General features: G+C 41.9%; 1 protein-coding gene across 2 annotated transcripts; it reads right to left on the minus strand.

The window, feature by feature from the left end:
* Positions 1 to 1,856: 1,856 nt before the first annotated feature.
* On the minus strand, positions 1,857 to 23,255 carry LOC142575132 (uncharacterized). 2 transcript variants are annotated; one of them, XM_075684161.1, is made up of 10 exons: positions 23,101 to 23,255; positions 22,847 to 22,991; positions 22,598 to 22,780; positions 22,385 to 22,483; positions 11,175 to 11,278; positions 10,999 to 11,077; positions 9,010 to 10,947; positions 8,303 to 8,376; positions 7,140 to 7,335; positions 1,857 to 3,073 (listed from the first exon to the last, which is right to left on the minus strand). In XM_075684161.1, exons 1-10 carry the CDS (start codon positions 23,253 to 23,255, stop codon positions 2,957 to 2,959), a joined length of 3,090 nt encoding a protein of 1,029 aa, XP_075540276.1. In that variant the 3' UTR covers positions 1,857 to 2,956. The 2 variants fall into 2 exon arrangements, with proteins under 2 accessions (XP_075540276.1, XP_075540277.1); XM_075684162.1 differs by having other exon boundaries at positions 1,858 to 3,073; positions 9,010 to 10,929.
* Between the last annotated feature and the right edge of the window lie 12 nt (positions 23,256 to 23,267).

Consider the following 23,267-nt stretch of genomic DNA (forward strand, 5'->3'; position numbering starts at 1 on the left):
AGGTGAAATTTGAGTGCAGTTCTAAATGTAATTTCATTTTGCGATATATTGGCTGGTGCAGACAATCTGTCTCGTGCGGCATGTTGCAAACGGGACGAAGTGTGGCGCAACTGCCTTGCTAGTCGGGAGATTGCGAGACGAGCCACATGGGCGACATGTGGATGTCATTCACAGCAGCCACTGCAGACAATCTCCGTTCATTTGGTACTTTGTTTCCATACAGATGACGTGCGCTACTCTGGTGCCATCTCATAGCCATTGTCGCTGCAAAGCCCCTCGTGTGCAGCACTGCACTTTTTTTTTTTCGCACTCTCTTCGCTCTGACCACTTTTTCATCTCCCGCTATGCTCTGCATTTGCTCTCATCTTTCGCTGTGGTCGTTTGCTCGTTTACGAGGTAGGACGCCGACGCTCGCCGCAGGAACGGGCACTTAAAGGCTGCGCTCTAAAAATTCAAGGAATGTTGTGCCATCAACCATTCATTTTGGAATGCACAGGGTTGTGAATGAGTCTTCTGTTACATTTTGTAAGCTTTACAAGCCCATACGGGGAAAGAATTTGTAGATAAAGAAGTTGGTGAGATAAAATTTGAAACCTCTATGGTGACATCACCGAAACATTACCACTACCTCTGCCAATATTCATCAAAGTCCATGAAGAAATAAAGAAGCTGATTTCGAAAGTCACATCCCCACTTAAGAGGAAGCTTTAGCTCGAGCCCAACTCCGATGGTGCCTATTCAAATACACAAGAAATGCAGAAACAATTTTCTGAGATAACCACTTGGCCGAATTTAATGAAATTTGCTGCATCTGAGAGAGAAAGGTAAATTATAGTGACTGTTAGAAGCAAAATTTCAATTTAGTGATTGATATTTTGAAAGGAATTTCCAAAGTTGTCAAGCTTGAAAAACATAGAAGCACAAAGTTTACAAATTTGCAGTTCTGCACCTAGATCAGATATCACAGTTCTGTAAATTGCATATGTTAGAGCTTCCAAAGCAAACAAATTTGATATGTCAATTTATATTTTACATGAATTTGTTAAATTAGCTACAAGGGTTTTGCAAAGGTTCCACTCACGAATTAATGGTCTATTGGAGAGCAATGTACAATGTTGACAGTTGTGCCTTTTTATCTTTCTCCGGTGACCGCTGTTCCCCGACTAACAAATGTTAACCCTTTGAGGGTCGATTCTTTTCGCCATATGTGAGCTCCCAGGGTCGTTTTTTTTTTTTCATTGCAGATTCCAATTCTTCTGAGAGACCTATTTAAAAAAAAATTTACCGTAATTTTTCTAGGGTGACCGTAAAGTGAGAAAAAAATATTTTGCATTGGTACATATGTACTGCTTGTTCATGAATAACAATAAAAAAGGCAATAAACTTATAAGAATTAAAAATTTGGGGCATTTTTATACACATAAGGCTTAGAAAATGTGCACAAGAGAATATTTTGCAAGTGTCAAATGTTCTTGTTCTTACACTAATATTTACGTCCATAGCATAATCGAACTACGTAGGTGAGCGCACTCAAGAAAACTGTGGTTGTGTGCCCGTCAAAAAAGCAAAATGTGTGACAAACTTCCGCTAATCTTCATCGTATCGCTAACCAGAGGCAATTAGTTTTCGTGAGTCTACAAAAGAAGAAAACAAAAGGAAACCCATGCATGGCGGCATACTTCCTAAGCTCACCCCTGTGAGCATTAAACAAGCGAGAAACAGGCGGTCGCCCTTTGAGGGATTAATAATGAGATAGCCATCAGTTTTGCAAGTGCAAGAAGCCGAAACCGCCTGCAGAACAAAACCCAAACCGCCACCCGCCCGCCCGCCCGCGCACGCGGTAGTATATAGGTGCGCCAGAGCAAACTAGCTCTAAAACAAAGCGTACAACGAAAACCGAGAAAGGGAGGTGCGAGAAAAAAATTCCCTGTATTCTCTCATAGAGCCAGTACATGCCAGAAAAGAACAAGTTAGGAAATTGGCGTGCGTTTTAAGAGTACAGACGGCACCATAAATATAGAGCATCAACCATTTTGGACTTTTTCACAGTGCCATATATTTACGTGATTGACCTTCAAAGGGTTCAACGTTATCACTCAGCCTGAGACGCACCTGCATGATCTTAAACTTGGGTGAATGCTATTGTTCATTCTATCTGTTCTGCATGTCCTCGCTGAACTTCGTATAATCAGATTGTATGAGCAACACGAATTGTGAATTAGTTTCTGGAAACCATGCGGCCACCAGCGATTACACTAGAACCCTCGACGAGTAATATATAAAAGCCAACGCGCTTCATCCGCTGATCAGATTCTGACAACTGCCGACTATGTTCACCACTATCGTGGTGCTTTCAGTATAACTTGCTTTTGTGGGCACAGGTTCGCCCATTAATATGTTAGTTAAGTTAATCACAGTTTTGCAGCTGTGCTTTTCCTCATCACTACTACATGACAATATATAAATTTTGTCTGTTTTAGATGTACTATTAGGTGCAATTTACAGAATTGTGATACCCTTTCTCATTGCTGTGTTAGAGTTGCAGACTTTATAGTTTCGTTTTCTGAGAATAAGTGATTTCTGCCAATTTTTATTAAAACATTCACAACCTAAATAAAAAAGTTCGCAACCAACAGTCAGTAGATTTTAACTATTTCTGTTAGATGCAAAAAACAATCAAATTTGGTGCAGTAGTTGCCGAGAAAAACAATTTCTCCTTTTCCATGTAATTAGACAGGAGGCCCCGAGTTAAAGCTTCCTCTAGAGGATAAAAAGTACTGGATTTCATATTATCTTGCTACATTTACACCGTATTTATTGGTTTTGGAAATGTTATAGGACCATACATGTAATAAATATCACTAAAACCTTTAAGAGGCAATGTCCTGGCAATACAGCAGGCAATATGTGGAAATATAGTGTGGTAAGGATGAAGGAGAGTACCAACTCATTTCTATTAGCCTCTGACGGTGCCGTCAGCTTCCTTGACTCTAACTCGTCCATTGGGATACCTGGTAACTTGCTTCCCATCAACGTAAACTGTCTTGACAGTGCCATTTGGGTAGTATCGACTCTGGAACAAGGATTGACATCACTGGTATAAACACCTAATCTTGTGTAATACAGTCGCATTTCATTAATTTGACCTTGTAATGCGACCGTGGTCAAAAGTTTTATAAGCAATCACGCTTTTTAAAATTTATTTAGACTTGGACTGTATAATTCAAACAAATATTCCACACCATTCCTCTCATGGTCAAACTAACAAGTTGAATGCACAATGCCCACCTGTAAGTGCGTTGAAGTATAAGCTATATGCCTCCAATATTTCGTATTTCAATTTCATTCAGTGACTAACCATTGTCACTTCATTTTTATCGGAGAGCTTTGCCATCTGAACTATCACCTGAACTAAATTGAACTAAATTATATTCTGGGGTTTTATGTGCCAAAACCACAATCTGATTATGAACGAGAAGAAAGGGGGTTAACCGAGGGGCCCGATTTTTATTAGTCATATTATGAAAAGCCAACAAACACTGACACCAAGGACAACATAGGGGAAATTACTTGTGCTGTATAAATGAAATAAAGAAACGATAAATTAGTGGAAATTAAAGTGGATGAAAAAACAACTTGCCGCAGGTGGGAGCCGAACCCACAACCTTCGCATTTCGCGTGCGATGCTCTACCAATTGAGCTACCGCGGCGGCGTTTCCCCATCCACTTTCTTGGGTATTTATGTGTACTAGTAGAACCCTGGGAGTGTTAGCCAGCGCCACCACCCATAGACCTTGGCGGCGGACGTGGAACGTCGTTTTTTCCGCAGGTGTCACGAGAACGTGATCTTTTTGGGTGAAGGCAACTGGTCAATAAACCCACATATGCTACCTGAAGGCATCAATGTTGCCGGATTCGAGACCCTCGTTATGTAATAAACGAGAAGAGAGGGGGTTAACCGAGGGGCCCGATTTTTATTAGTCATATTATGAGAAGCCAACAAACACTGACACCAAGGACAACATAGGGGAAATTACTTGTGCTGTATAAATGAAATAAAGAAACGATAAATTAGTGGAAATTAAAGTGGATGAAAAAACAACTTGCCGCAGGTGGGAGCCGAACCCACAACCTTCGCATTTCGCGTGCGATGCTCTACCAATTGAGCTACCGCGGCGGCGTTTCCCCATCCACTTTCTTGGGTATTTATGTGTACTAGTAGAACCCTGGGAGTGTTAGCCAGCGCCACCACCCATAGACCTTGGCGGCGGACGTGGAACGTCGTTTTTTCCGCAGGCGTCACGAGAACGTGATCTTTTTGGGTGAAGGCAACTGGTCAATAAACCCACATATGCTATCTGAAGGCATCAATGTTGCCGGATTCGAGACCCTCGTTATGTAATAAACGAGAAGAGAGGGGGTTAACCGAGGGGCCCGATTTTTATTAGTCATATTATGAGAAGCCAACAAACACTGACACCAAGGACAACATAGGGGAAATTACTTGTGCTGTATAAATGAAATAAAGAAACGATAAATTAGTGGAAATTAAAGTGGATGAAGAAACAACTTGCCGCAGGTGGGAGCCGAACCCACAACCTTCGCATTTTGCGGCTTCTCATAATATGACTAATAAAAATCGGGCCCCTCGGTTGAAGCCGCGAAATGCGAAGGTTGTGGGTTCGGCTCCCACCTGCGGCAAGTTGTTTTTTCATCCACTTTAATTTCCACTAATTTATCGTTTCTTTATTTCATTTATACAGCACAAGTAATTTCCCCTATGTTGTCCTTGGTGTCAGTGTTTGTTGGCTTCTCATAATATGACTAATAAAAATCGGGCCCCTCGGTTAACCCCCTCTCTTCTCGTTTATTACATAACGAGGGTCTCGAATCCGGCAACATTGATGCCTTCAGATAGCATATGTGGGTTTATTGACCAGTTGCCTTCACCCAAAAAGATCACGTTCTCGTGACGCCTGCGGAAAAAACGACGTTCCACGTCCGCCGCCAAGGTCTATGGGTGGTGGCGCTGGCTAACACTCCCAGGGTTCTACTAGTACACATAAATACCCAAGAAAGTGGATGGGGAAACGCCGCCGCGGTAGCTCAATTGGTAGAGCATCGCACGCGAAATGCGAAGGTTGTGGGTTCGGCTCCCACCTGCGGCAAGTTGTTTTTTCATCCACTTTAATTTCCACTAATTTATCGTTTCTTTATTTCATTTATACAGCACAAGTAATTTCCCCTATGTTGTCCTTGGTGTCAGTGTTTGTTGGCTTCTCATAATATGACTAATAAAAATCGGGCCCCTCGGTTAACCCCCTCTCTTCTCGTTTATTACATAACGAGGGTCTCGAATCCGGCAACATTGATGCCTTCAGGTAGCATATGTGGGTTTATTGACCAGTTGCCTTCACCCAAAAAGATCACGTTCTTGTGACGCCTGCGGAAAAAACGACGTTCCACGTCCGCCGCCAAGGTCTATGGGTGGTGGCGCTGGCTAACACTCCCAGGGTTCTACTAGTACACATAAATACCCAAGAAAGTGGATGGGGAAACGCCGCCGCGGTAGCTCAATTGGTAGAGCATCGCACGCGAAATGCGAAGGTTGTGGGTTCGGCTCCCACCTGCGGCAAGTTGTTTTTTCATCCACTTTAATTTCCACTAATTTATCGTTTCTTTATTTCATTTATACAGCACAAGTAATTTCCCCTATGTTGTCCTTGGTGTCAGTGTTTGTTGGCTTCTCATAATCTGATTATGAGGCACACCGTAGTGCAGGCTCTGTATTACTTTTGACCATCTGGGGTTCTTTAACATGCACCTAAATCTAAGTACATTTCTGTATTTTGCCCCCGTCAAAATGTGCCTGCTGTGGCCGGGACTGAACCCACAAGCTCAGCAGCGAAATTCCAGTCTCTAGGCTACCCTGGTGGGCGAGCATATGCCCTAAAGGCTGCCCATGATGAAGGGCACTGATAAAGTAAGTAGAGTTTGTCGCAACAGATTATATGTAATGATCAGTTGCTGGCATCAAACGAATAGAGTCAGCCAGCCTTGTTGCAACTGTCTCTTGTTTCCTTGAAAGCATGAAACAAATTGGCATAAGACTACAAAAAGAAACACATTGGTAAACTATATGCAGAAAGCCTCAAAAGTGTGGGTACACTTTAGCAAAGTGTTTGGGACTGATTTTTGGATAACAGAGTAGACTTCCGTTAATTTGACTCTGGCTTATTCAATCTTTTGGTTAAGTCGATCCCGACCGAAGGTCCCGGCCGGCGCCCGCACATTAATATAGGCCCAAAATGCAGTTATTTCGATCTCAAAATTGCCCTTCGCCAAATAATTCGAACTTGACTGGTCAACTTCGCCGCAATACAGCCATGTTACGCGGTCAAACATATGCAAGTTATTGCAGTGAAGCTTATCAAGAATTGAAAGGGGGCCACCGTCACGGGACATACAGTACGCGTACATGTGCGCACGCGCTGCCTCCGGTCACTGTAAGAGTACCTAGACGCCTAATAAGCAAACTGGCAGCTACTCAGAGCTGTTTCTGCCGTTGCTACGGCGATTTGAGCCCTTGTTTCGCCCGCCATGTGTGTCTTTTATATGAGGCCGTTAACGGGACGCGCATGCGCCGTGCAACAAGAAGAGGAGAAAAATCAACTGGGTTTCTGGAAAGCCAGCGAAAAGGAATTAGGGTGGTAAGATGGGGTAAAACCGCCGAAAGTCGAGAGGACGTTTGAAGCCAACAAATGAGTGGGGGTCTATCTAAAACTATGAACGCTTGCCAGTAAACTTAATAGGCGTCTCAATGATCGTACAATGATCAGAGACGGCGCATTTGCGTGTGTAAATTAAGGAATACGTGCTATGTCCAGTATCAACGACACCGTCCCTGCTGTGTATTTTTCACCGCATAACACCATTGTATTGCGGCGAAGCCACTTTTAAAGGCACATTTTGCCAAGTGAAGTAACGGCGTGCTTCGGCGTTTTTTCTGCCTTTTAATTCGACCCGACGGGTAATTCGATCAGTTTCCCCGGTCCCGTCCGGATCGAATTAACTGAAGTCAACTGCAGTCGTAACATCTACCTAAGCATGCAAGGTCACTCAGGAAAAGTTATCATTACCCTGTACAGTTCACTGCGAACCTCCTTCTGGCCATTTGGGTAGTCAATAGTTTCTGTGCCATCTCTAAGTCTCCGAGCCACGATGCCATCTGGTGTCTTCTGTTCTTCTTCCCCGGTAGAGAAAATTCGACGAACCGTGCCATCTGGGTACGTCACCTCAACATTTCCATCCCCACTGTGTGTTTCGACTTGACCACTGGTTCAATGAAAAGTACTGCATGTTATATTGAGTCTGGGCTCATACAAATCAGTCATAATGTGATGCTGACAAGACATTTTCAACTTGATTTTCTTGGGGTTAAAAAAAATACTGGCAAGTCTTCGAGCATTCTAAATAATTTACTATAAGTATTCCAAAAGCCAGTTTTGGTTTCATTTCTTGGCAACTTTAGAACTCTAAATTTTGTTCAACAAACATTTTCAGGCCTCAGTTACTATAATTTAAATTTGCTTACCAACTTTCTCACCCATATATTTGTCCAACAAAAGGGGCAAATTGAAGACTTTCTTGTGTAAGAAGGTGTGTGTAATGACACATTTCAATACGGGACATCTCAGATTTTCAGGTTTTGTTAGAACGTCTTCAGTGGAAGAACTATGGGCTCCTATAATCTAAGAATGACATTTAGGCTGCAGCTTAGTGTGTAATCAGGCGTGGATATCATTCAAAGAAGAAAAAACGAAGTGCAGCAATGAGCCTGCTTTTTCAGAACAGTATGTACTGAGTTGTTATGCAGGTCACAAATATGAAGTGACCTACTGACAGCCATTTGGCTGAACATTGTAAAAATGTGTTTGTAAAACAATTCTTGAAAAGTGCCCATTTTTAGAATGCTATGGACAGCAACGTGCCCAAGAGATAAGCGAAGCTTTTCAGATATACCAACGCAATGATTCTTGTATTAGCGTGTCTTCTATATCTGTGCACAGCAGTGAACTAAGGTATCTATCGAATGTGTAACTGGCTGCTGACAATGGTGGCTCGAGATGATTGTATTTTTATTCTCTGCACTGGTCCTCGTTCCTATATATTACCATTCAATTGCAAAAAACACTTGTTCGTCAGCAGTGTCTATTGTCTTTATTTTATCCTGTCTGAAGCGCTGTTCGATTCCCTTCTGGGAAGAGAGAAACATGATGCTAAATAATGCACCTACACTTACTTGACAAATTTGATTTCTTTCTGGCCACAAGGGTAAACTGTGTGAACAGTTTGACTCTTTGCATAGTGATAGACCTAAACAAGAAAAACAAAGCAATGAACATCAGCTGCATTGCATTCACTGATTCACAGTCATTATGGTGCACTGTAATATTATAACATAAAAGGGAAACGACTGAAGAGGCCAATTTAATTTTGGGGTGCAGAGCTGGCAGTTGGTAGCAACTGAAGCATAAGTTTCACAACAGAGGCCTGTCTTAGTTAAGGGCTTGTCACAACATGGCATATTTTATCAGTAGAGCAAGCCAGTGACCATAGCACGAATTCCACATTGCACAGCTATCCACAGTACCAACTTTCAACATTAGTGTTGACATTAGCACCTCACTTTTAAGGATATATGTTTTAACATTTTGCTCTTGTTTTTGATAGTGTTAACATTGAAGTGAAATAAAGCTGGCTGCAAGTAATTATTTTTCTGTGCGTGCTAAGTTGAGTGCACCACACAACAATGTGCACAGGATCTGCTTACACTGCTCATTTTACTAGCATTATGAGTGCAGCTCAAGACTGAGAAATGATGGCAGCTCCCAATGAAGCTTCAAAATTATCATAACTTTGATGTTTGGACAAATCTGCATGAGCCACATTTTTGCTAACTACACGCAAACAAATGTTACATAATGCACAAGCTTTCAAGGTTCTTACCACTTTCCCATCAGGATGCAGATCTTTTTGGTCTCCATTCTGAAACTTGTAGATAATGACCTGAGTAAATGGGTCTATCTCCTTGGACACAACAGTGAGTAACATCTTGTGACCATTGGAATCTAGTGCCCATGTGCGGCTGTTGTGCTTATCAAGGCTGTCGTCTCGCATAAGGCTAGATGACTGAATTTGTGCAGACTGAGATTTGCGTGCTCTCGTGGTCTCGGGCAAGCCACTAGTGCCTTCACTCGAAGTGCACACTTGAGAACATTTCTTGATAGGCGAGCTAACCTTCCTGTCTGCGGAGAGGTGTGACACCACGGCTAAATCAGCTGGCCTTTTCCAACGATTAGCAGAATGAGACGCTTGGCAGTCCTGGAGAAAACACTGCGACATTGCCTCTGGAGCCTGCAATGAGCAGTGGCCTCCTAGCTCCTGGAGAATCTCACGGAGGCTGTTTCCGGCTTCCTCTGCATTTGGGCTTCCATGACGAGTACCCCCTTCACTGATGTCACTTGTACATTCGTTACCAGGTTCAGCACTTTTAACCTCTGAACATTCTGTGTCCTTTGCACACTGAGCACCGCATACAAGTGGGCCCTGCTCGGGTTCTTCATAAGACTCCCAATCTGAGTGATCCCCATTTTTTGAGACATTGATATCACTGCTAGTGTGTTCATTGTGTTGCAATTCTTTAACTAGTTTCCAATATGTCTTGTCAGTTCCTTCAGCAATTTGCTCCTCATTACGGCATGACTGGCTTTGCTCAGACCCATGGCAGGATTCCAAGTCTGTTTGGTCGCACCTTGTGGCCTGAATGTCAGCACTTGTGCATCTGTCACTTTCAGATCCTTCATTACGCTTTGTTCTTGCAACTTCACATTCCCCAACCAAACTGGAAACCAGACGCAGACCTTGATTAGCATTTTTTTTACTATATTCAGTGGTAATATTTACTGAACTAGACTTATCAGAGTGCAGACTCATCTGAGATGCTCCATTCCAGTGGAGAACATCAGCTGAGGGCCTTTTGAATGATGTGTTGGTCAGTACTTCCTTCGTGATCAATCCAACTTTTGTCACCTTTGAGATACAATCTAAAAAGTTGTCATTTTTTACGGGCATTTCTGTCAAAGGTACTTCACATAGCTTCTGGTCTGAACTGATTTCTTTGTAACTTATGCATAGCTCTCCCATTCTTTGCCCTGCAGACACATCTGAGGCACTTTGCACATGTTCACCTTGCAAGCCCACCACAGTAGTTCTGCCAATGCTGTCCAATACACTGCTATCACTCTGACTTGTCTGTATGTCTGCAGCAAATCTTACTGTTTTGGAGGACTGGCTGTGGGCAGGCTTTTCTTTCTGAAGGCTATCGTTTCTGCGCAATGCAGGGGTGTAATTTTCCTTGTTGCAAACCCCTAAAGAACTGGTTGCTACTGTGCTGTCAAGGGAGAGGCATGTGACAGCAGTAGCAGAAATGACAACCGATGGCTCGGATGTCTGTTCTCTTGATTTTGCAGGTGTGCCACTCAGGTTCAGTGTGCTACCAAAGTCAAATGCAGTTTCCTTGCAGTTCTTGGCCTCCATGCATAAGCTATCTCCGTGTGCACTTTCCAATGCCAACTGTGCCCCATCAGACTGAAAAGGAGAACTAGGTGCAGGTATAAGCATAGGCATGACAAAGTGTGATGCCGGTGACAGTGCCAGCTCATTTAGGCTTGGATATCGCTTTAACTCATAAATTTTTTCAAGCTTTTCAAGAAGAGCGATTCTTTGCTCCTCCAGTTCTTTCACCATAGCTTTCAAGGAATCTTTCTCCTGGTCTGCAACTTGGAGCTTGTCTTTCAGGCGCCCATTCTCACTCGCCAGTAGATTGACTTTTCGTTGGATCTGGCTCTGTGCTTCCTTATTCCCATTCTGAAAATCAAGACACAACTTGATTGCATACATAGTCACATTTATGAAAGCTTGCTTTTAAAGGTATACCTTATCTTTAGCAGCTGAAGCAGAGGATTTCATTTCTGCCTTAGTGACTGTGCTGAGGTTTTGCCTTCGCCTCTGTGTCCTGGACATGAGAGAAGAAATTCCTTTGGTATTGCTCAAGCAAGTTATTGCTGCTCTATCATGTCACGAGTGATCACAAACATGCAAGAAAAGCTCACCTAATTTTTCGCTTTTCTTCTTTAAGCTCGCTTTTGAGCTTGTTTGTTTCTTTTTCCTTATGTGCCTCAAATTCGTCTTTGTCTTTCTGGAGCTTGCTCAACATCTGTACCGATGTTAAAACAAATACAAGGTGAGGGGGAGAAGCTATCACAGTTTTTCTACAGATCTTAGAGATGCTAATAGTAGCAACATTCCAGTGCATTATTATCAATAATTGTGAATTCTATGTGCTGTTTTCTTAGTTTTACTGCATCAGTTGACAATGCTTCCTTCACAATATAACTGAATAACAGCAAATAATAAGAAACATCATATGGCACACAGAACTGCTAATATCAATGCAGGGGCATGTTATTGTTTATTTCAGTGCCTGCCAACAGCTGTAAAGCCTTGGCAACAGGTCACTAGTAAATACAAGAGCATGAACAAAAATAAAACATGAAAACAGAACAAGATTTCCAGCAATATTGTAGGCTAAAGCAAATATACAAGGCATGAGTTTGTATAAGAAACTTGAGAAGATGTGCTTGCTGAACTTAATTACGTCAAGCATCCTGTGTGATAACATAGCACAGACACTCAATTACTTCCCTGTAACTGCAGTTTACGTAACCATAATGTTTACTGGGAAACGCTGGCAGCAAACGCTATACACGAAGGCGTGCTTTGTGGTTATTTTTTTAATGGTGTGCAAGCAACCGAGGGCTGCTCCTACTAAGAAAGACCGCAGCTGGAAAACACTATCACGTTAAAAGGGGCTTGTGTTTGAGTTTCAACGTAACAGAATGATGTTTGCTTGTATATTCAAATTACAATTCGATGCTATCTTGTCTGTAGGTTGCTTTAAGTCGTACTTTACAATTTTTCTGACGCATTTTACTTTGAGAAATTAAATTAGTTCAGTAACTTCTTTGCACTACATGGAGTGCCTGCGTGTTTGGGTATGCATGGTCGGGTATGCATAGTAGGAATAATTATTCTCAAGATGTCAGACGTGGGACGCTGGACGCCGATGCCGGATTTTCCGTGACACTGGGCCCTTAACGCTATTGTGTTAATATCCATGTCAGACGAATTGGCATCGAACATGTACACCTGCTGCAGCCAAGTCATGGGGCAAGTTAGAGAAAGATTAGGGTAAAACATGTCAAAATACCTGCTGGTTTTCAGTGATGGAACCCGAAACTGCAACAATGCTAGTAACACATGACAATCAATCAGCCCACACATCCCTCGTCGCAAGAACTTTACGTTACGCATGAGTCTATCACACAAAGAAAGCATACTTAAGTCTACTAACAGGCTTGAGTAGTCATAGTATCGGCGCCGACGAATATATCTGTCATAGTATAAGTGCGAAAAAATCAATTGTGGATGACATCTATTAAGTTACTTTGATGGGTACTAATAGAGTTCTACACAGTACAAGCAAACTCTAATCACGGTCTGACTAGTGCACAGAACAACGTTTTGAAACATTTGGGGCACCAAAACTTCTTTATAACTCTAGATATAAAACCTAAATGCCTCATGCCATGACTCACAATACGGGATACATGAATGCGAAAACCAGGCCTTGAAGTTACGTAAACCCCAAGGTCACAGACATCAACCACATGATTACTACTATCACCCGACAAAGTGTAATTAAAATTTGTCTGCACATGCTTTCTGGAAACGACAGCACACTCATTTTCTTCACATTAACTTCAAGTCTGGTAGTAACACAAAACTGATGAATAAAGTCAAGGCCTTCTGCAATTTATAGCAGTCATTTAAGCACCCTATTCTTCTAAACAATTTTAAATCAGCAGCAAACAGCAACGCTTGGGACTCAATTTCAGAACAGAGCAAATCATTAACAAACACAAAAACAAAAGTGGCCCTGAAGTGGCCCATGGGCTAAAGAATGTTGCCAGCTGGTATGGCGTTGAAGTGGTTTTCAGCGCTCCTAACAAGGTGAAAAAACTGTGCCAAGCTATTTCCAACAAGTTTGGCAATAGGGTAAAAAAATGCAGCTGCGGTCTAAAAGAAGATCAAGAATTCCTGAAATGCAGAGTAGGTGTTGTGTACTGCCTTCTGCTAACCTGTGGCAACACATATATAGGACAAACCGGTCGGTGCATAAACACCCGTCAAAAAGAACATGAACATTCTCTCGGTAAAGAAAACTATTCGCACTTGTCGAACTACTGTAATCTATGTCATTGTGATCCGGTATTTTTTGACACTGACATTTTGTTTTCAGATAAGAACAGACACGTGAAATCACAGTAGCGTTTCATATCAAAAAGTGCGCTGAAAAATGCATAAGCTAATCATCGGTTGCAATCACTGAAAATGAATTTGCTTCTTTAAATACTAGTTCAACCTTCTTAATCTGTTTTCAATCTGTTTCTGTTTTACAGACCACTCTTGTTGCACATGCTCAGCGCTGATAGCTGGGGTGTACATATATGTTCTGCGTCTTTCCGAAAATAATATAGTTGTGAGTAAGCGCTCGTGTGTCCCCCTTCACTGTGTCCTTGTCAATTGTGCGCACTGAATATTTTACTATGAAGGTACACTGTATCCACTTGACTGCAGTTAAATATGGCCGGTGCGGTGTAACCGAGAAAAGTGTTTCTATTGGTTTCTACTGATCTGCCTTGCACTAACCCATGTTGAAGGGGAGAAATCTTGCCCTCAAATATGCGTACAATTGTTCATGTATTACCATTTCAAAAATCTTTGAAAACCCTGAAAGCAGAGAAATAAGCGGGAAGTTTTTCACGTCACAAAGATCGCCAGCCTTGAACACAGGGACTACAACTGTTTTTTTCCGTTCCGACTGAAAAAACCCACTTCGTAAAGAAAGATTAAACATGCGAGTCAAAATAAAAACAAAGATTTCTGCGCATCCTTTGATTATAAAGTTAGAAATACCATCACACCCTGCCGAAAATTTCAGCTTTCTGATGCAACGGCAAACCTTGAGCTCAGTGAAAAAAAAGATAAAAAGTCTGAACCGTCTGCCAGCATGGCGTCATCTATAGGGGCTAATGATGAAGAAAAACAGGAGCCAAAGTGCTCAGCGGACAGATTGCTGATATCTTCTGGCTGAAAGCACATCATACCAGCATTTTTAAAACCAGTTGAACTTACTTTTTCTTTTCCTTGCAACCTTGCATAGCGCCATAAACAATCAGGGTCAGTTTTGAAGTTAACTTCGAGATTTTCATGGTAACACATTGCATCGTGACATAAAATCCATTTGACCGCTGTTTGGCAAATAGCAAAACTTTGGTACCAATATATATTGTTCGTTTCCTTACAAAGTTTATGGAACCGTTGCTTCCTGCACAATAATATTTCAGCTCGTGCAAAAACCAGCCAGGGGATTTCCTATTACTTCTACAGCATTTTTGTATGCATTATTCCACAGCACTTTGTACAGTTGATGTAAGCTGGTCCACACATGAACGTTAAACTCGATACAAGGTCTACTGAACTTGGAGTGCCTGACTTCACTACCAAAATTTGCAGAAAGCATTTTTTGTTTTGCATTGGGATGAACCTGTGAGTACTGGACAGAGTGCTTTTTGTACATGTGTTTGATTCGCCCTAGTCATCACCATCGTCAGCATATTTTATGCCCACTGCAGGATGAGGGCCTCCCCCTGCAATCTCCAATTACCTCTGTCCTGCGCCAACTGATTCCAACTAGGGCCTGCATATTTCCTAATTTCATTGCCCCTCCTAGTCTTCTGCTGTCCTCAACTGCGCTTTCCTTCTCTTGACACCCATTCTGTAACCCTAATGGTCTACCGGTTATCTAACCTATGCATTGTATGGCCTGCCTAGCTGCATTTTTTTTTCTCTTAATGTCAATGAGAATATCAGCCGTTTGCTCTCTGATCCAAACCACTCTTTCTTTCTCCCCCTTAACATTATGCCTAACATTCTTCGTTCTATTGCTCTTTGCATGGTCTTTAACTTGTTCTCAAGCTCCTTTGTCAGTGTCCAAGTTTCTGCCCCATATGTCAGCACTGGTAAAATGCACTTGTTGTACACCTTTCTTTTCAATGATAATAGTAAGCTTCCAGTCAGCAGCTGACAGTGTCTGCTGTATGCGCTCCAACCTATTTTTATTCTTCTATGAATTTCCTCCTCATGATCAGGGTCCCCTGCGATTTATACTCTGTCGCAGACTCTAGAGGCTCCTAGTAAGGTTCGTTACAGCGCAACACAAGACAAGGACAAAAGAAGGTATAAAACGATGACATGGCGCTAACTCTCAACTGATATTTTATTAAAGATATGTCTAACGCATATATAGGTGCCAGTTGATAACCTTGACATGCACGAGACACAGACATGCATTGAGGCAACTGTGACAAACTGACGCATAATTAAAATTGACATAGGTAACGCAGTTCCTTGTCATGAAGAGTGATAGACGGTTCGCTGATACATTCTTTGTCCCTAATCTTTATATTGTAAGCCTTGCCGATTTCCCTTGTCAAATGGCTCGCATGTTTAAAAATGACACTAGTTTTTTTAAATTCAGGGAGACAACCGCACGACTTGCAATGCTCCAAGAGATGAAGTGGCGCAACCCCTTGAAGAGATAGCTCATGCTCCCTAAGTCGAACATTCACACATCGCTTCGTTTGTCCCACGTACTCTCTACCACAAGATAATGGAATGACATACACAACCTGCTTAGCACAAGTGATGTACCTGTTCACATGTTTGACAGTACATTTTCCTTTCACTTGCTTATCCTTCAGCAAATTATCAACTAACGGGCATATGCGACCTATCTTATGTTTCGCTGAAAAACGATCATCAATGCTGTACCTTGAACCAACGTTCTTAAGCCTATGCGCCAACTTGTGCACATACGGTACTACTGCGTTTTTCTTTTTTCTTCTAATTTAATTTTAATACCTTGGTCATTTATGCTCTTGATGCCGCGAACCATACTTTCACTCACAGATGAAATAGTCGCTTCGTGGTAACCAGCATCCAGTAAATGATTTACCTGATCAGAAAAAGCAGCCTTCAACATATGAAAACATGACTTCTTTAATGCAGCATTTAGGATAGTCTTCACTATAGCCCGCTTCACTACTTTAGAATGACCAGATTTGTAGTTCAAAATGGGCTTAACCGACCTGGGATCATATTTCCAGCACACATGATTTTTACCACAGATTAATCTCGGGTCTAGAAACTGCAGTTGATGGTCCTTGGGGCCTTCGAAAGTAAAATTAAGGCCCATGTCGTGCTACCTGAATAATGTTAAAATTTCATTAACACCTTCGGCGTGAATGTCACTGGTAAAAAATATAACGAAATCATCAACACAGCGAAAAACCCTATTGGAAAGCTTAGCAAGGTGGCCCTCAAGTTGCCTATCAACATAACCTAGAAATACGTCACTAATGACAGGAGCTACACACGAGCCAATGCATACCCCCTATTTTTGTATATACACACCCCCTCTCCATGAAACAAAGGTAGATCTCAAGTAAAAGGAAAGAAGTTAAAGAAAGGCTTCTACTGAGATACCGCAACAATTGATGAAGGCTGTTTCATCATTGTCACACACTATGCAGTCTTTAACACATTTCATAACCTGGGCATGTGGAAGGGAGTAATATAAGTTTTCCACATCTGCGCTGAAATCACACCGAATGTTAACGAACTGTCTCCCAGGTAGTACTTGCACACATTATCCGAATTGGCTATCCTGAAAGGATTAACTATTGTTAAGCTCACAAGATTCCTCTATAGAAGTCGTGACACGCTTAACTGCCAGTTGTTCTTTTCCGAGACTATGGCCCGGAACAGCATGTCATCCTTGTGCGATTTCACAGTAAAGAAAACCTGTAGTTCCAGAATTTTTGCTTTCTATACACTGGCCGCTAAATGTTGCAGATTCATTCCTTCCAACAAAATTAGTGCTTGCTGCTAGACTTTCACAGCCTTAACCTTTACAGCTTTTAAATTTTTCCGAATTGCATCATCAGACTTTTGTGATTACACATCATAATTCATGACAATGAAGTGCCCTTCTTTGTCTGCTACTAACACATGTAAATTCTCTTCATACAGAAAGTCAACTAAGGGCCTAAGCACGTCCTTGCCGCCCCTCCCTCTTCCTGTCCTAGCAATGGCATCTACACACTCTGAAACACACCTTGAACGCTGTAACGTTGCAACACTGTAATGTTTGTTGCAGCGCTGTAGCGCTGTAACGAACCTTACTATGAATCCCAACCAACTGGCCATCTTGATGGTCTAGAGGCTGACTGGCGATCCTGAACTTTTGTTCCCTTGCCTGGCTATTCATCATTATCTTTGTCTTCTGCATATTAATTTTCAACCCCACTCTTGCACTCTCTTTGTTAAGGTCCTCAATCATTTGTTGTAACTCATCTGCAGTATTGCTGAATAGGACAATGTCATCGGCAAACTGAAGGTCGCTAAGATATTCGCCGTCGATCCTTACTCCTAAGTCTTCCCAGTTTAATAGCTTGAATACTTCTTCCAAGCATGCAGTGAATAGCATTGGAGCGATTGTGTCTCCTTGTCTGACCCCTTTCTTTATAGGTATCTTCCTATTTTGCTAGTGCAGAATTAAGGTAGCTGTGGAATCTCTGTAGATATTTTACAATATATTTATGTAGGCAGTCTGTACTCCTTGATTACGTAATGCCTCTATGACTGCTGGTATCTCTATTGAATCAAATGCCTTTTCGTAATCTATGAAAACTATATAGAGAGGCTGATTGTACACTGCGAATTTTTCTATTACCTGATTAACAACATGAATGTGGTCTATTGTAGAGTATCCCTTTCTGAAACCAGCCTGTTCCCTTGCTTGGCTCAAGTCCAGTGTTGCCCTTATTCTATTGCAATTTATCTTGGTGAATATCTTATATAACAATGGGAGTAGGCTAGTGGGCCTATAATTTTTAAATTTTTTAATGTCTCCCTTTTTGTGGATTAGTATAATTTTGACATTCTTCCAATTCTCTGGGACCTTTCATGTTGATAGATAGTTTGTATAGAGGGCTGCCAGTTTCTCAAGCATTATGTCTCCTTCATTTTTGATTAAATCGACTGTTATTCCATCTTCTCCTGCCACTTTTCCCTTTTCATATCTTGCAAGGCCTTTCTAGCCACATCGCTAGTTATGGAAAGAGTCTCTGCAACCTGTTCATTGCTATTTCGAATGGAGGTATCATGGTATCGTATCGTAATTGGCAAGAATTAGATGTATGCGTTAAGAGACAAAGCCGACAATATCATTAGTAATATGGATGAGATAGTTCAAGTGGCTGAGGAGTTCTATAGAGATCTATACAGTACCAGTGGCACCCACGACGATAATGGAAGAGAGAATAGTCTAGAGGAATTCGAAATCCCACAGGTAATGCCGGAAAAAGTAAAGAAAGCCTTGGGAGCTATGCGAAGGGGGAAGGCAGCTGGGGAGGATCAGGTAACGGCAAATTTGTTGAAGGATGGTGGGCAGATTGTTCTAGAGAAACTGGCCACCCTGTATACGCAATGCCTCATGACTTCGAGCGTACCGGAATCTTGGAAAAACACTAACATAATCCTAATCCATAAGAAAGGGGACGCCAAAGACTTGAAAAATTATAGACCGATCAGCTTACTGTCCGTCGCCTGCAAAGTATTTACTAAGGTAATTGCAGATAGAATCAGGAACACCTTGGACTTCCATCAACCAAAGGACCAGGCAGGATTCTGTAAAGGCTACTCAACAATAGACGATATTCACACTATCAATCAGGTGATAGAAAAATGTGCGGAATATAACCAACCTTTATATATAGCTTTCATTGATTACGAGATAGCGTTTGATTCAGTCGAAACTTCAGCAGTCATGGAGGCATTGCGGAATCAGGGTGTAGACGAGCCGTATGTAAAGATACTGAAAGATATCTATAGCGGCTCCACAGCCACCGTAGTCCTCCATAAAGAAAGCAACAAAATCTCAATAAAGAAAGGCGTCAGGCAGGGAGATACGATCTCTCCAATGCTATTCACAGCGTGTTTACAGGAGGTATTCAGAGACCTGGATTGGGAACAATTGGGGATAAGAGTTAATGGAGAATACCTTAGTAACTTGCGATTCGCTGATGATATTGCCTTGCTTAGTAACTCAGGGGACCAACTGCAATGCATGCTCACTGACCTGGACAGGCAAAGCCGAAGGGTAGGTCTAAAAATTAATCTGCAGAAAACTAAAGTAATGTTTAACAGAATTGGAAAAGAACAGCAGTTTACGATAGGTAGTGAGGCACTGGAAGTGGTAAGGGAATACATCTACTTAGGACAGGTAGTGACTGCGGATCCGGATCATGAGACTGAAATAATCAGAAGAATAAGAATGGGCTGGGGTGCGTTTGGCAGGCATTCTCAGATCATGAACAGCAGATTGCCATTATCCCTCAAGAGAAAGGTTTATAACAGCTGTGTCTTACCAGTACTCACGTACGGGACAGAAACCTGGAGGCTTACGAAAAGGGTTCTACTTAAATTGAGGACGACGCAATGAGCTATGGAAAGAATAATTATAGGTGTAACGTTAAGGGATAAGAAAAGGGCAGATTGGGTTAGGGAACAAACGCGAGTTAATGATATCTTAGTTGAAATCAAGAAAAAGAAATGGACGTGGGCAGGACACGTAATGAGGAGGGAAGATAACCGGTGGTCATTAAGAGTTACCGAATGGATTCCAAGGGAAGGGAAACGTAGCAGAGGGCAGCAGAAAGTTAGGTGGGTGGATGAGACTAAGAAGTTTGCAGGGACAACATGGACACAATTAGTACATGACCGGGGTAGTTGGGGAAGTATGGGAGAGGCCTTTGCCCTGCAGTGGGCGTAACCAGGCTGATGATGATGATGATGATATTTTCGAATATCCCTTATTTTCTGCTTGTTGATCAGTTTTGACAGTTCCGCGAATTCTATCTTATCTCTTGAGTTGGACACTTTCATTCTTTGTTGTTTCTTTATCAGGTCCTTTGTTAGTTGGGAGAGCTTGCCTACCGGTTGCCTTGGTGCCTTACCTCCCATTTCAATTGCTGCTTCTGAAGCCAGCCTAGTTACGGTTTCATTTATTACCTCTCTGTAATCTTCATCTCTCTGTTCTAAGGCTGCATATTTGTTTATAAAGTACCACCCTGAAATGGTCTACTTTTACCCTTACTGCGTCTAGGCTGGCCTGTTTCTTCCTGACCAATTTTACTCTTTCTCTTTTCAAATTGAGGTGAATCCTAGACCTCACTAACCTATGATCTGGCTAACCTACAATGAACTAAATGTACAAAATGTATCTTTGCGCATCCATATGTTATTGGAGGGTTTGAATATACAGCCACTCAAACCTATAAGCTGAAAGACCACTCAAGCTTATAAGAGCTTTGGGGTATGTGAAACATATCATTGAGGAAAAGCAGTTGTCAGAAGCCAATGCACTTGGACAGCGACCATAACCTATGTTAGACCATCAATTGCTTTGCAACCTCTTGACATTACAGCATTACTTATTTTATGAAGTGGCAAATACTGTCATTTGAACAGCTTCTTTGAACCCAGACAACAACAGCAGTGCCTCATGGTTTTTTTTTTTTCATATTGTTTCTGCACATTGTGCTCCCTGCTCAACTTTCACATCAATGTCCAATAAAGCCAATTGTTAGTTCACACTTGTCATGTCGCAGTCCCTTTGGGGTTTCTTTTGTACATCTATTACATGTTTATCAGTTTGCACTGAGTAGCTCAAAAGTGTGCAGTTGTAAGTAAAAGTCGAGACCAGAGATATCATGAAAATGTTAACATTTTTTGTAGCCTAGGCATGGAGTTAGACATGAAGCAGTACAGCCCACAACTATGTGTTTGGCCAATGAAATACACTGACAATTCCATGTTGCCTAGGCATGGCTGTGCCACAAGATATTTAAAATTTTTGATGATGCCATGACCTCGAAACTTTTGGTCTTGAGGCTACATTATAAAGCGCCATTCTTTCAGTACAGCTGAATCTGCCATGATCATATGGGTGTCATAAACAGATTAAAAGAGGGTACAATATACAAACTGTTGCGTTCTATAGAAGCTTGCTTACAAAGCAGTATGCCCATTGGCATGCCTCTGATGCATGCATTTTTGCACTGTTCCATAGTCCCTTTCCAGCGCTATATTCTAGAGCTCACCCACTACTAAGATGTGGGCTTTCTTACACTTCTCTGTGAGTGTCAAGGGCACAGACTCCACAAGCATCACTGATAGCACCTCTAGCATAACTCATAATGTTCACTATTTGCTCATTGAGTTCAAGTTATTCAATGTTTTAAGCTTTAAGCAATACTTTTTCCTTGATACAAATGTAAGGAAAGTCCTGCACTTTCACAGACAGTTTAATTAACAGAGGAAACAAATTAATAAGAGTGACAGTTTACTGCTCACACAGCTGCACATTGTATCACAGATAAAAGTGCAGATTTTCTTACAGAAACAAAATGTCTGACTTGCACTTTTTATAACTCTGAGCCCTTGCATTCTTACGTATAAAATCTCTCAATCTCTCACAAGTATAATTTTCTACGGCCACAATGTTAAATTGGCAAACTGACTTCTTTTATCCAACAACTGGGTAGTAATTGGCTTGCAGAAAAAGACATTTGTTGCTTAGACTACGTACCCACTTTACTGTCTTAAGGTTATCCTGTTAGGTTACTGATTCATTTAACAATAAAACACGCCAGAAGAATTATTTCAAGGAAGCCATGCATGTAAACTATGAAACAAATAATATGAAGTTAAAGAATACGGCCACCTCGGATCCCCCCCCCCCCCCAGGCCATGCTATCTTTTCATTAAAAGTTCTACAATTGAAAATGCTGAGCAAAGTATGATAAAACACATGTGACCTGTGCCAACATTACCTACTAACTGCAATAATTTTCAATATGTCCACAGAGAAACTATCACCATTTATGTCATGCAGTAACGAGGTAGAATATTACATTGCTCTCACATCCCATTACCTCACTGAGGGTGTCTGAAAGATGAAATTTGTTTTCAGTTGGCATGCATGCTTACGACAAACCTGCCTGTAACACAAATCTATATCCAATAACCGCATTAAATTTGCTACAAGAGTACCGACTCACTTAATCATGCTCACCTGGTGGTACTGCTGTTGCAGATTCTTAAGGTGTTCGTTATGAGACTGATAAAGTTTCATCTCGTTTTGCAGCTCCTCTATTTTTTTCGCTACCTGGCTCTGAAAGAAAGAAAGAAAGAAAGAAAGAAAGAGAAAAGAAGCATACTTTGGCACATGTTCATCCTGCGAGTAGTGTCCCAGTGTGGACAAGTGACATGCGAGGGTGGAACCTACCAAGAGATTTTCGCACGTGGACAAGCTTAATTCTTCACTCCCAGCTGAATGCGAATTTTCTGTTGATAAACGCCGGCCATGTTTGACGTGTCTATAACATTCTGCAATGACGTGTTCGATTGGATTGTTGCAAGGGAATATGCATACATTCACGCCGCTCCTCGTCTCTTTACTCTCAAGGTGCTGAAAGGCAAAGAAAAGGAACACTTGCATATACGACACACGAAACTTGACCATGAGGCTACCAACCTCGCTGGAAGGGTCTTGCGACCGCGATTCTTCCGACTTGTCAGATAATTCATCTGCAGCTGCTGTTTCTCTGTGCTTTCTAGTTCGAATACCCTGTACAAGTTTAAATATGTCGCTTCTTGTCATCGTGCGTTCTGGCACTTCCCTGTAAAAGTGAAACGCTGTACTGGCTGTACCATCAATTTTCGTAACAAAATTATTCTTAGGAACTGGCAGTATGTTACAGGAGGCTCAATGCACGATCGTTTTCTTACCTGCATGATTTTGATCGGCGATACATCGCAGATGTCGTGCAGAGAAACCACGAATTTTGCGAAACCGAATTCAAATGTCGCTCTCGCCGCCTGGCTGTGGCGACTGCAGCGCGCGCAGCGTGAGCTCGCGGAGATGATGCGCAGCCTCCACCCATCTGTCATGGCGC

The sequence above is a fragment of the Dermacentor variabilis genome, chromosome 3 (genome assembly GCF_050947875.1).
Source record: "Dermacentor variabilis isolate Ectoservices chromosome 3, ASM5094787v1, whole genome shotgun sequence".
Lineage (NCBI taxonomy): Eukaryota > Metazoa > Arthropoda > Arachnida > Ixodida > Ixodidae > Dermacentor > Dermacentor variabilis.

What these genes read in the sequence shown, in the direction of transcription:
- LOC142575132 (XM_075684161.1), bottom strand. Translation starts at nt 23,255, where the DNA reads ATGGGTGGAGGCTGCGCATCATCTCCGCGAGCTCACGCTGCGCGCGCT. An exon ending in CGCAAGACCCTTCCAGCGAG is followed by an intron (nt 22,781 to 22,846) that starts GTTGGTAGCCTC and finishes TTTGCCTTTCAG; the next exon opens with CACCTTGAGAGTAAAGAGAC. An exon ending in CTTCAGCTGCTAAAGATAAG is followed by an intron (nt 10,948 to 10,998) that starts GTATACCTTTAA and finishes TATGCAATCAAG; the next exon opens with TTGTGTCTTGATTTTCAGAA.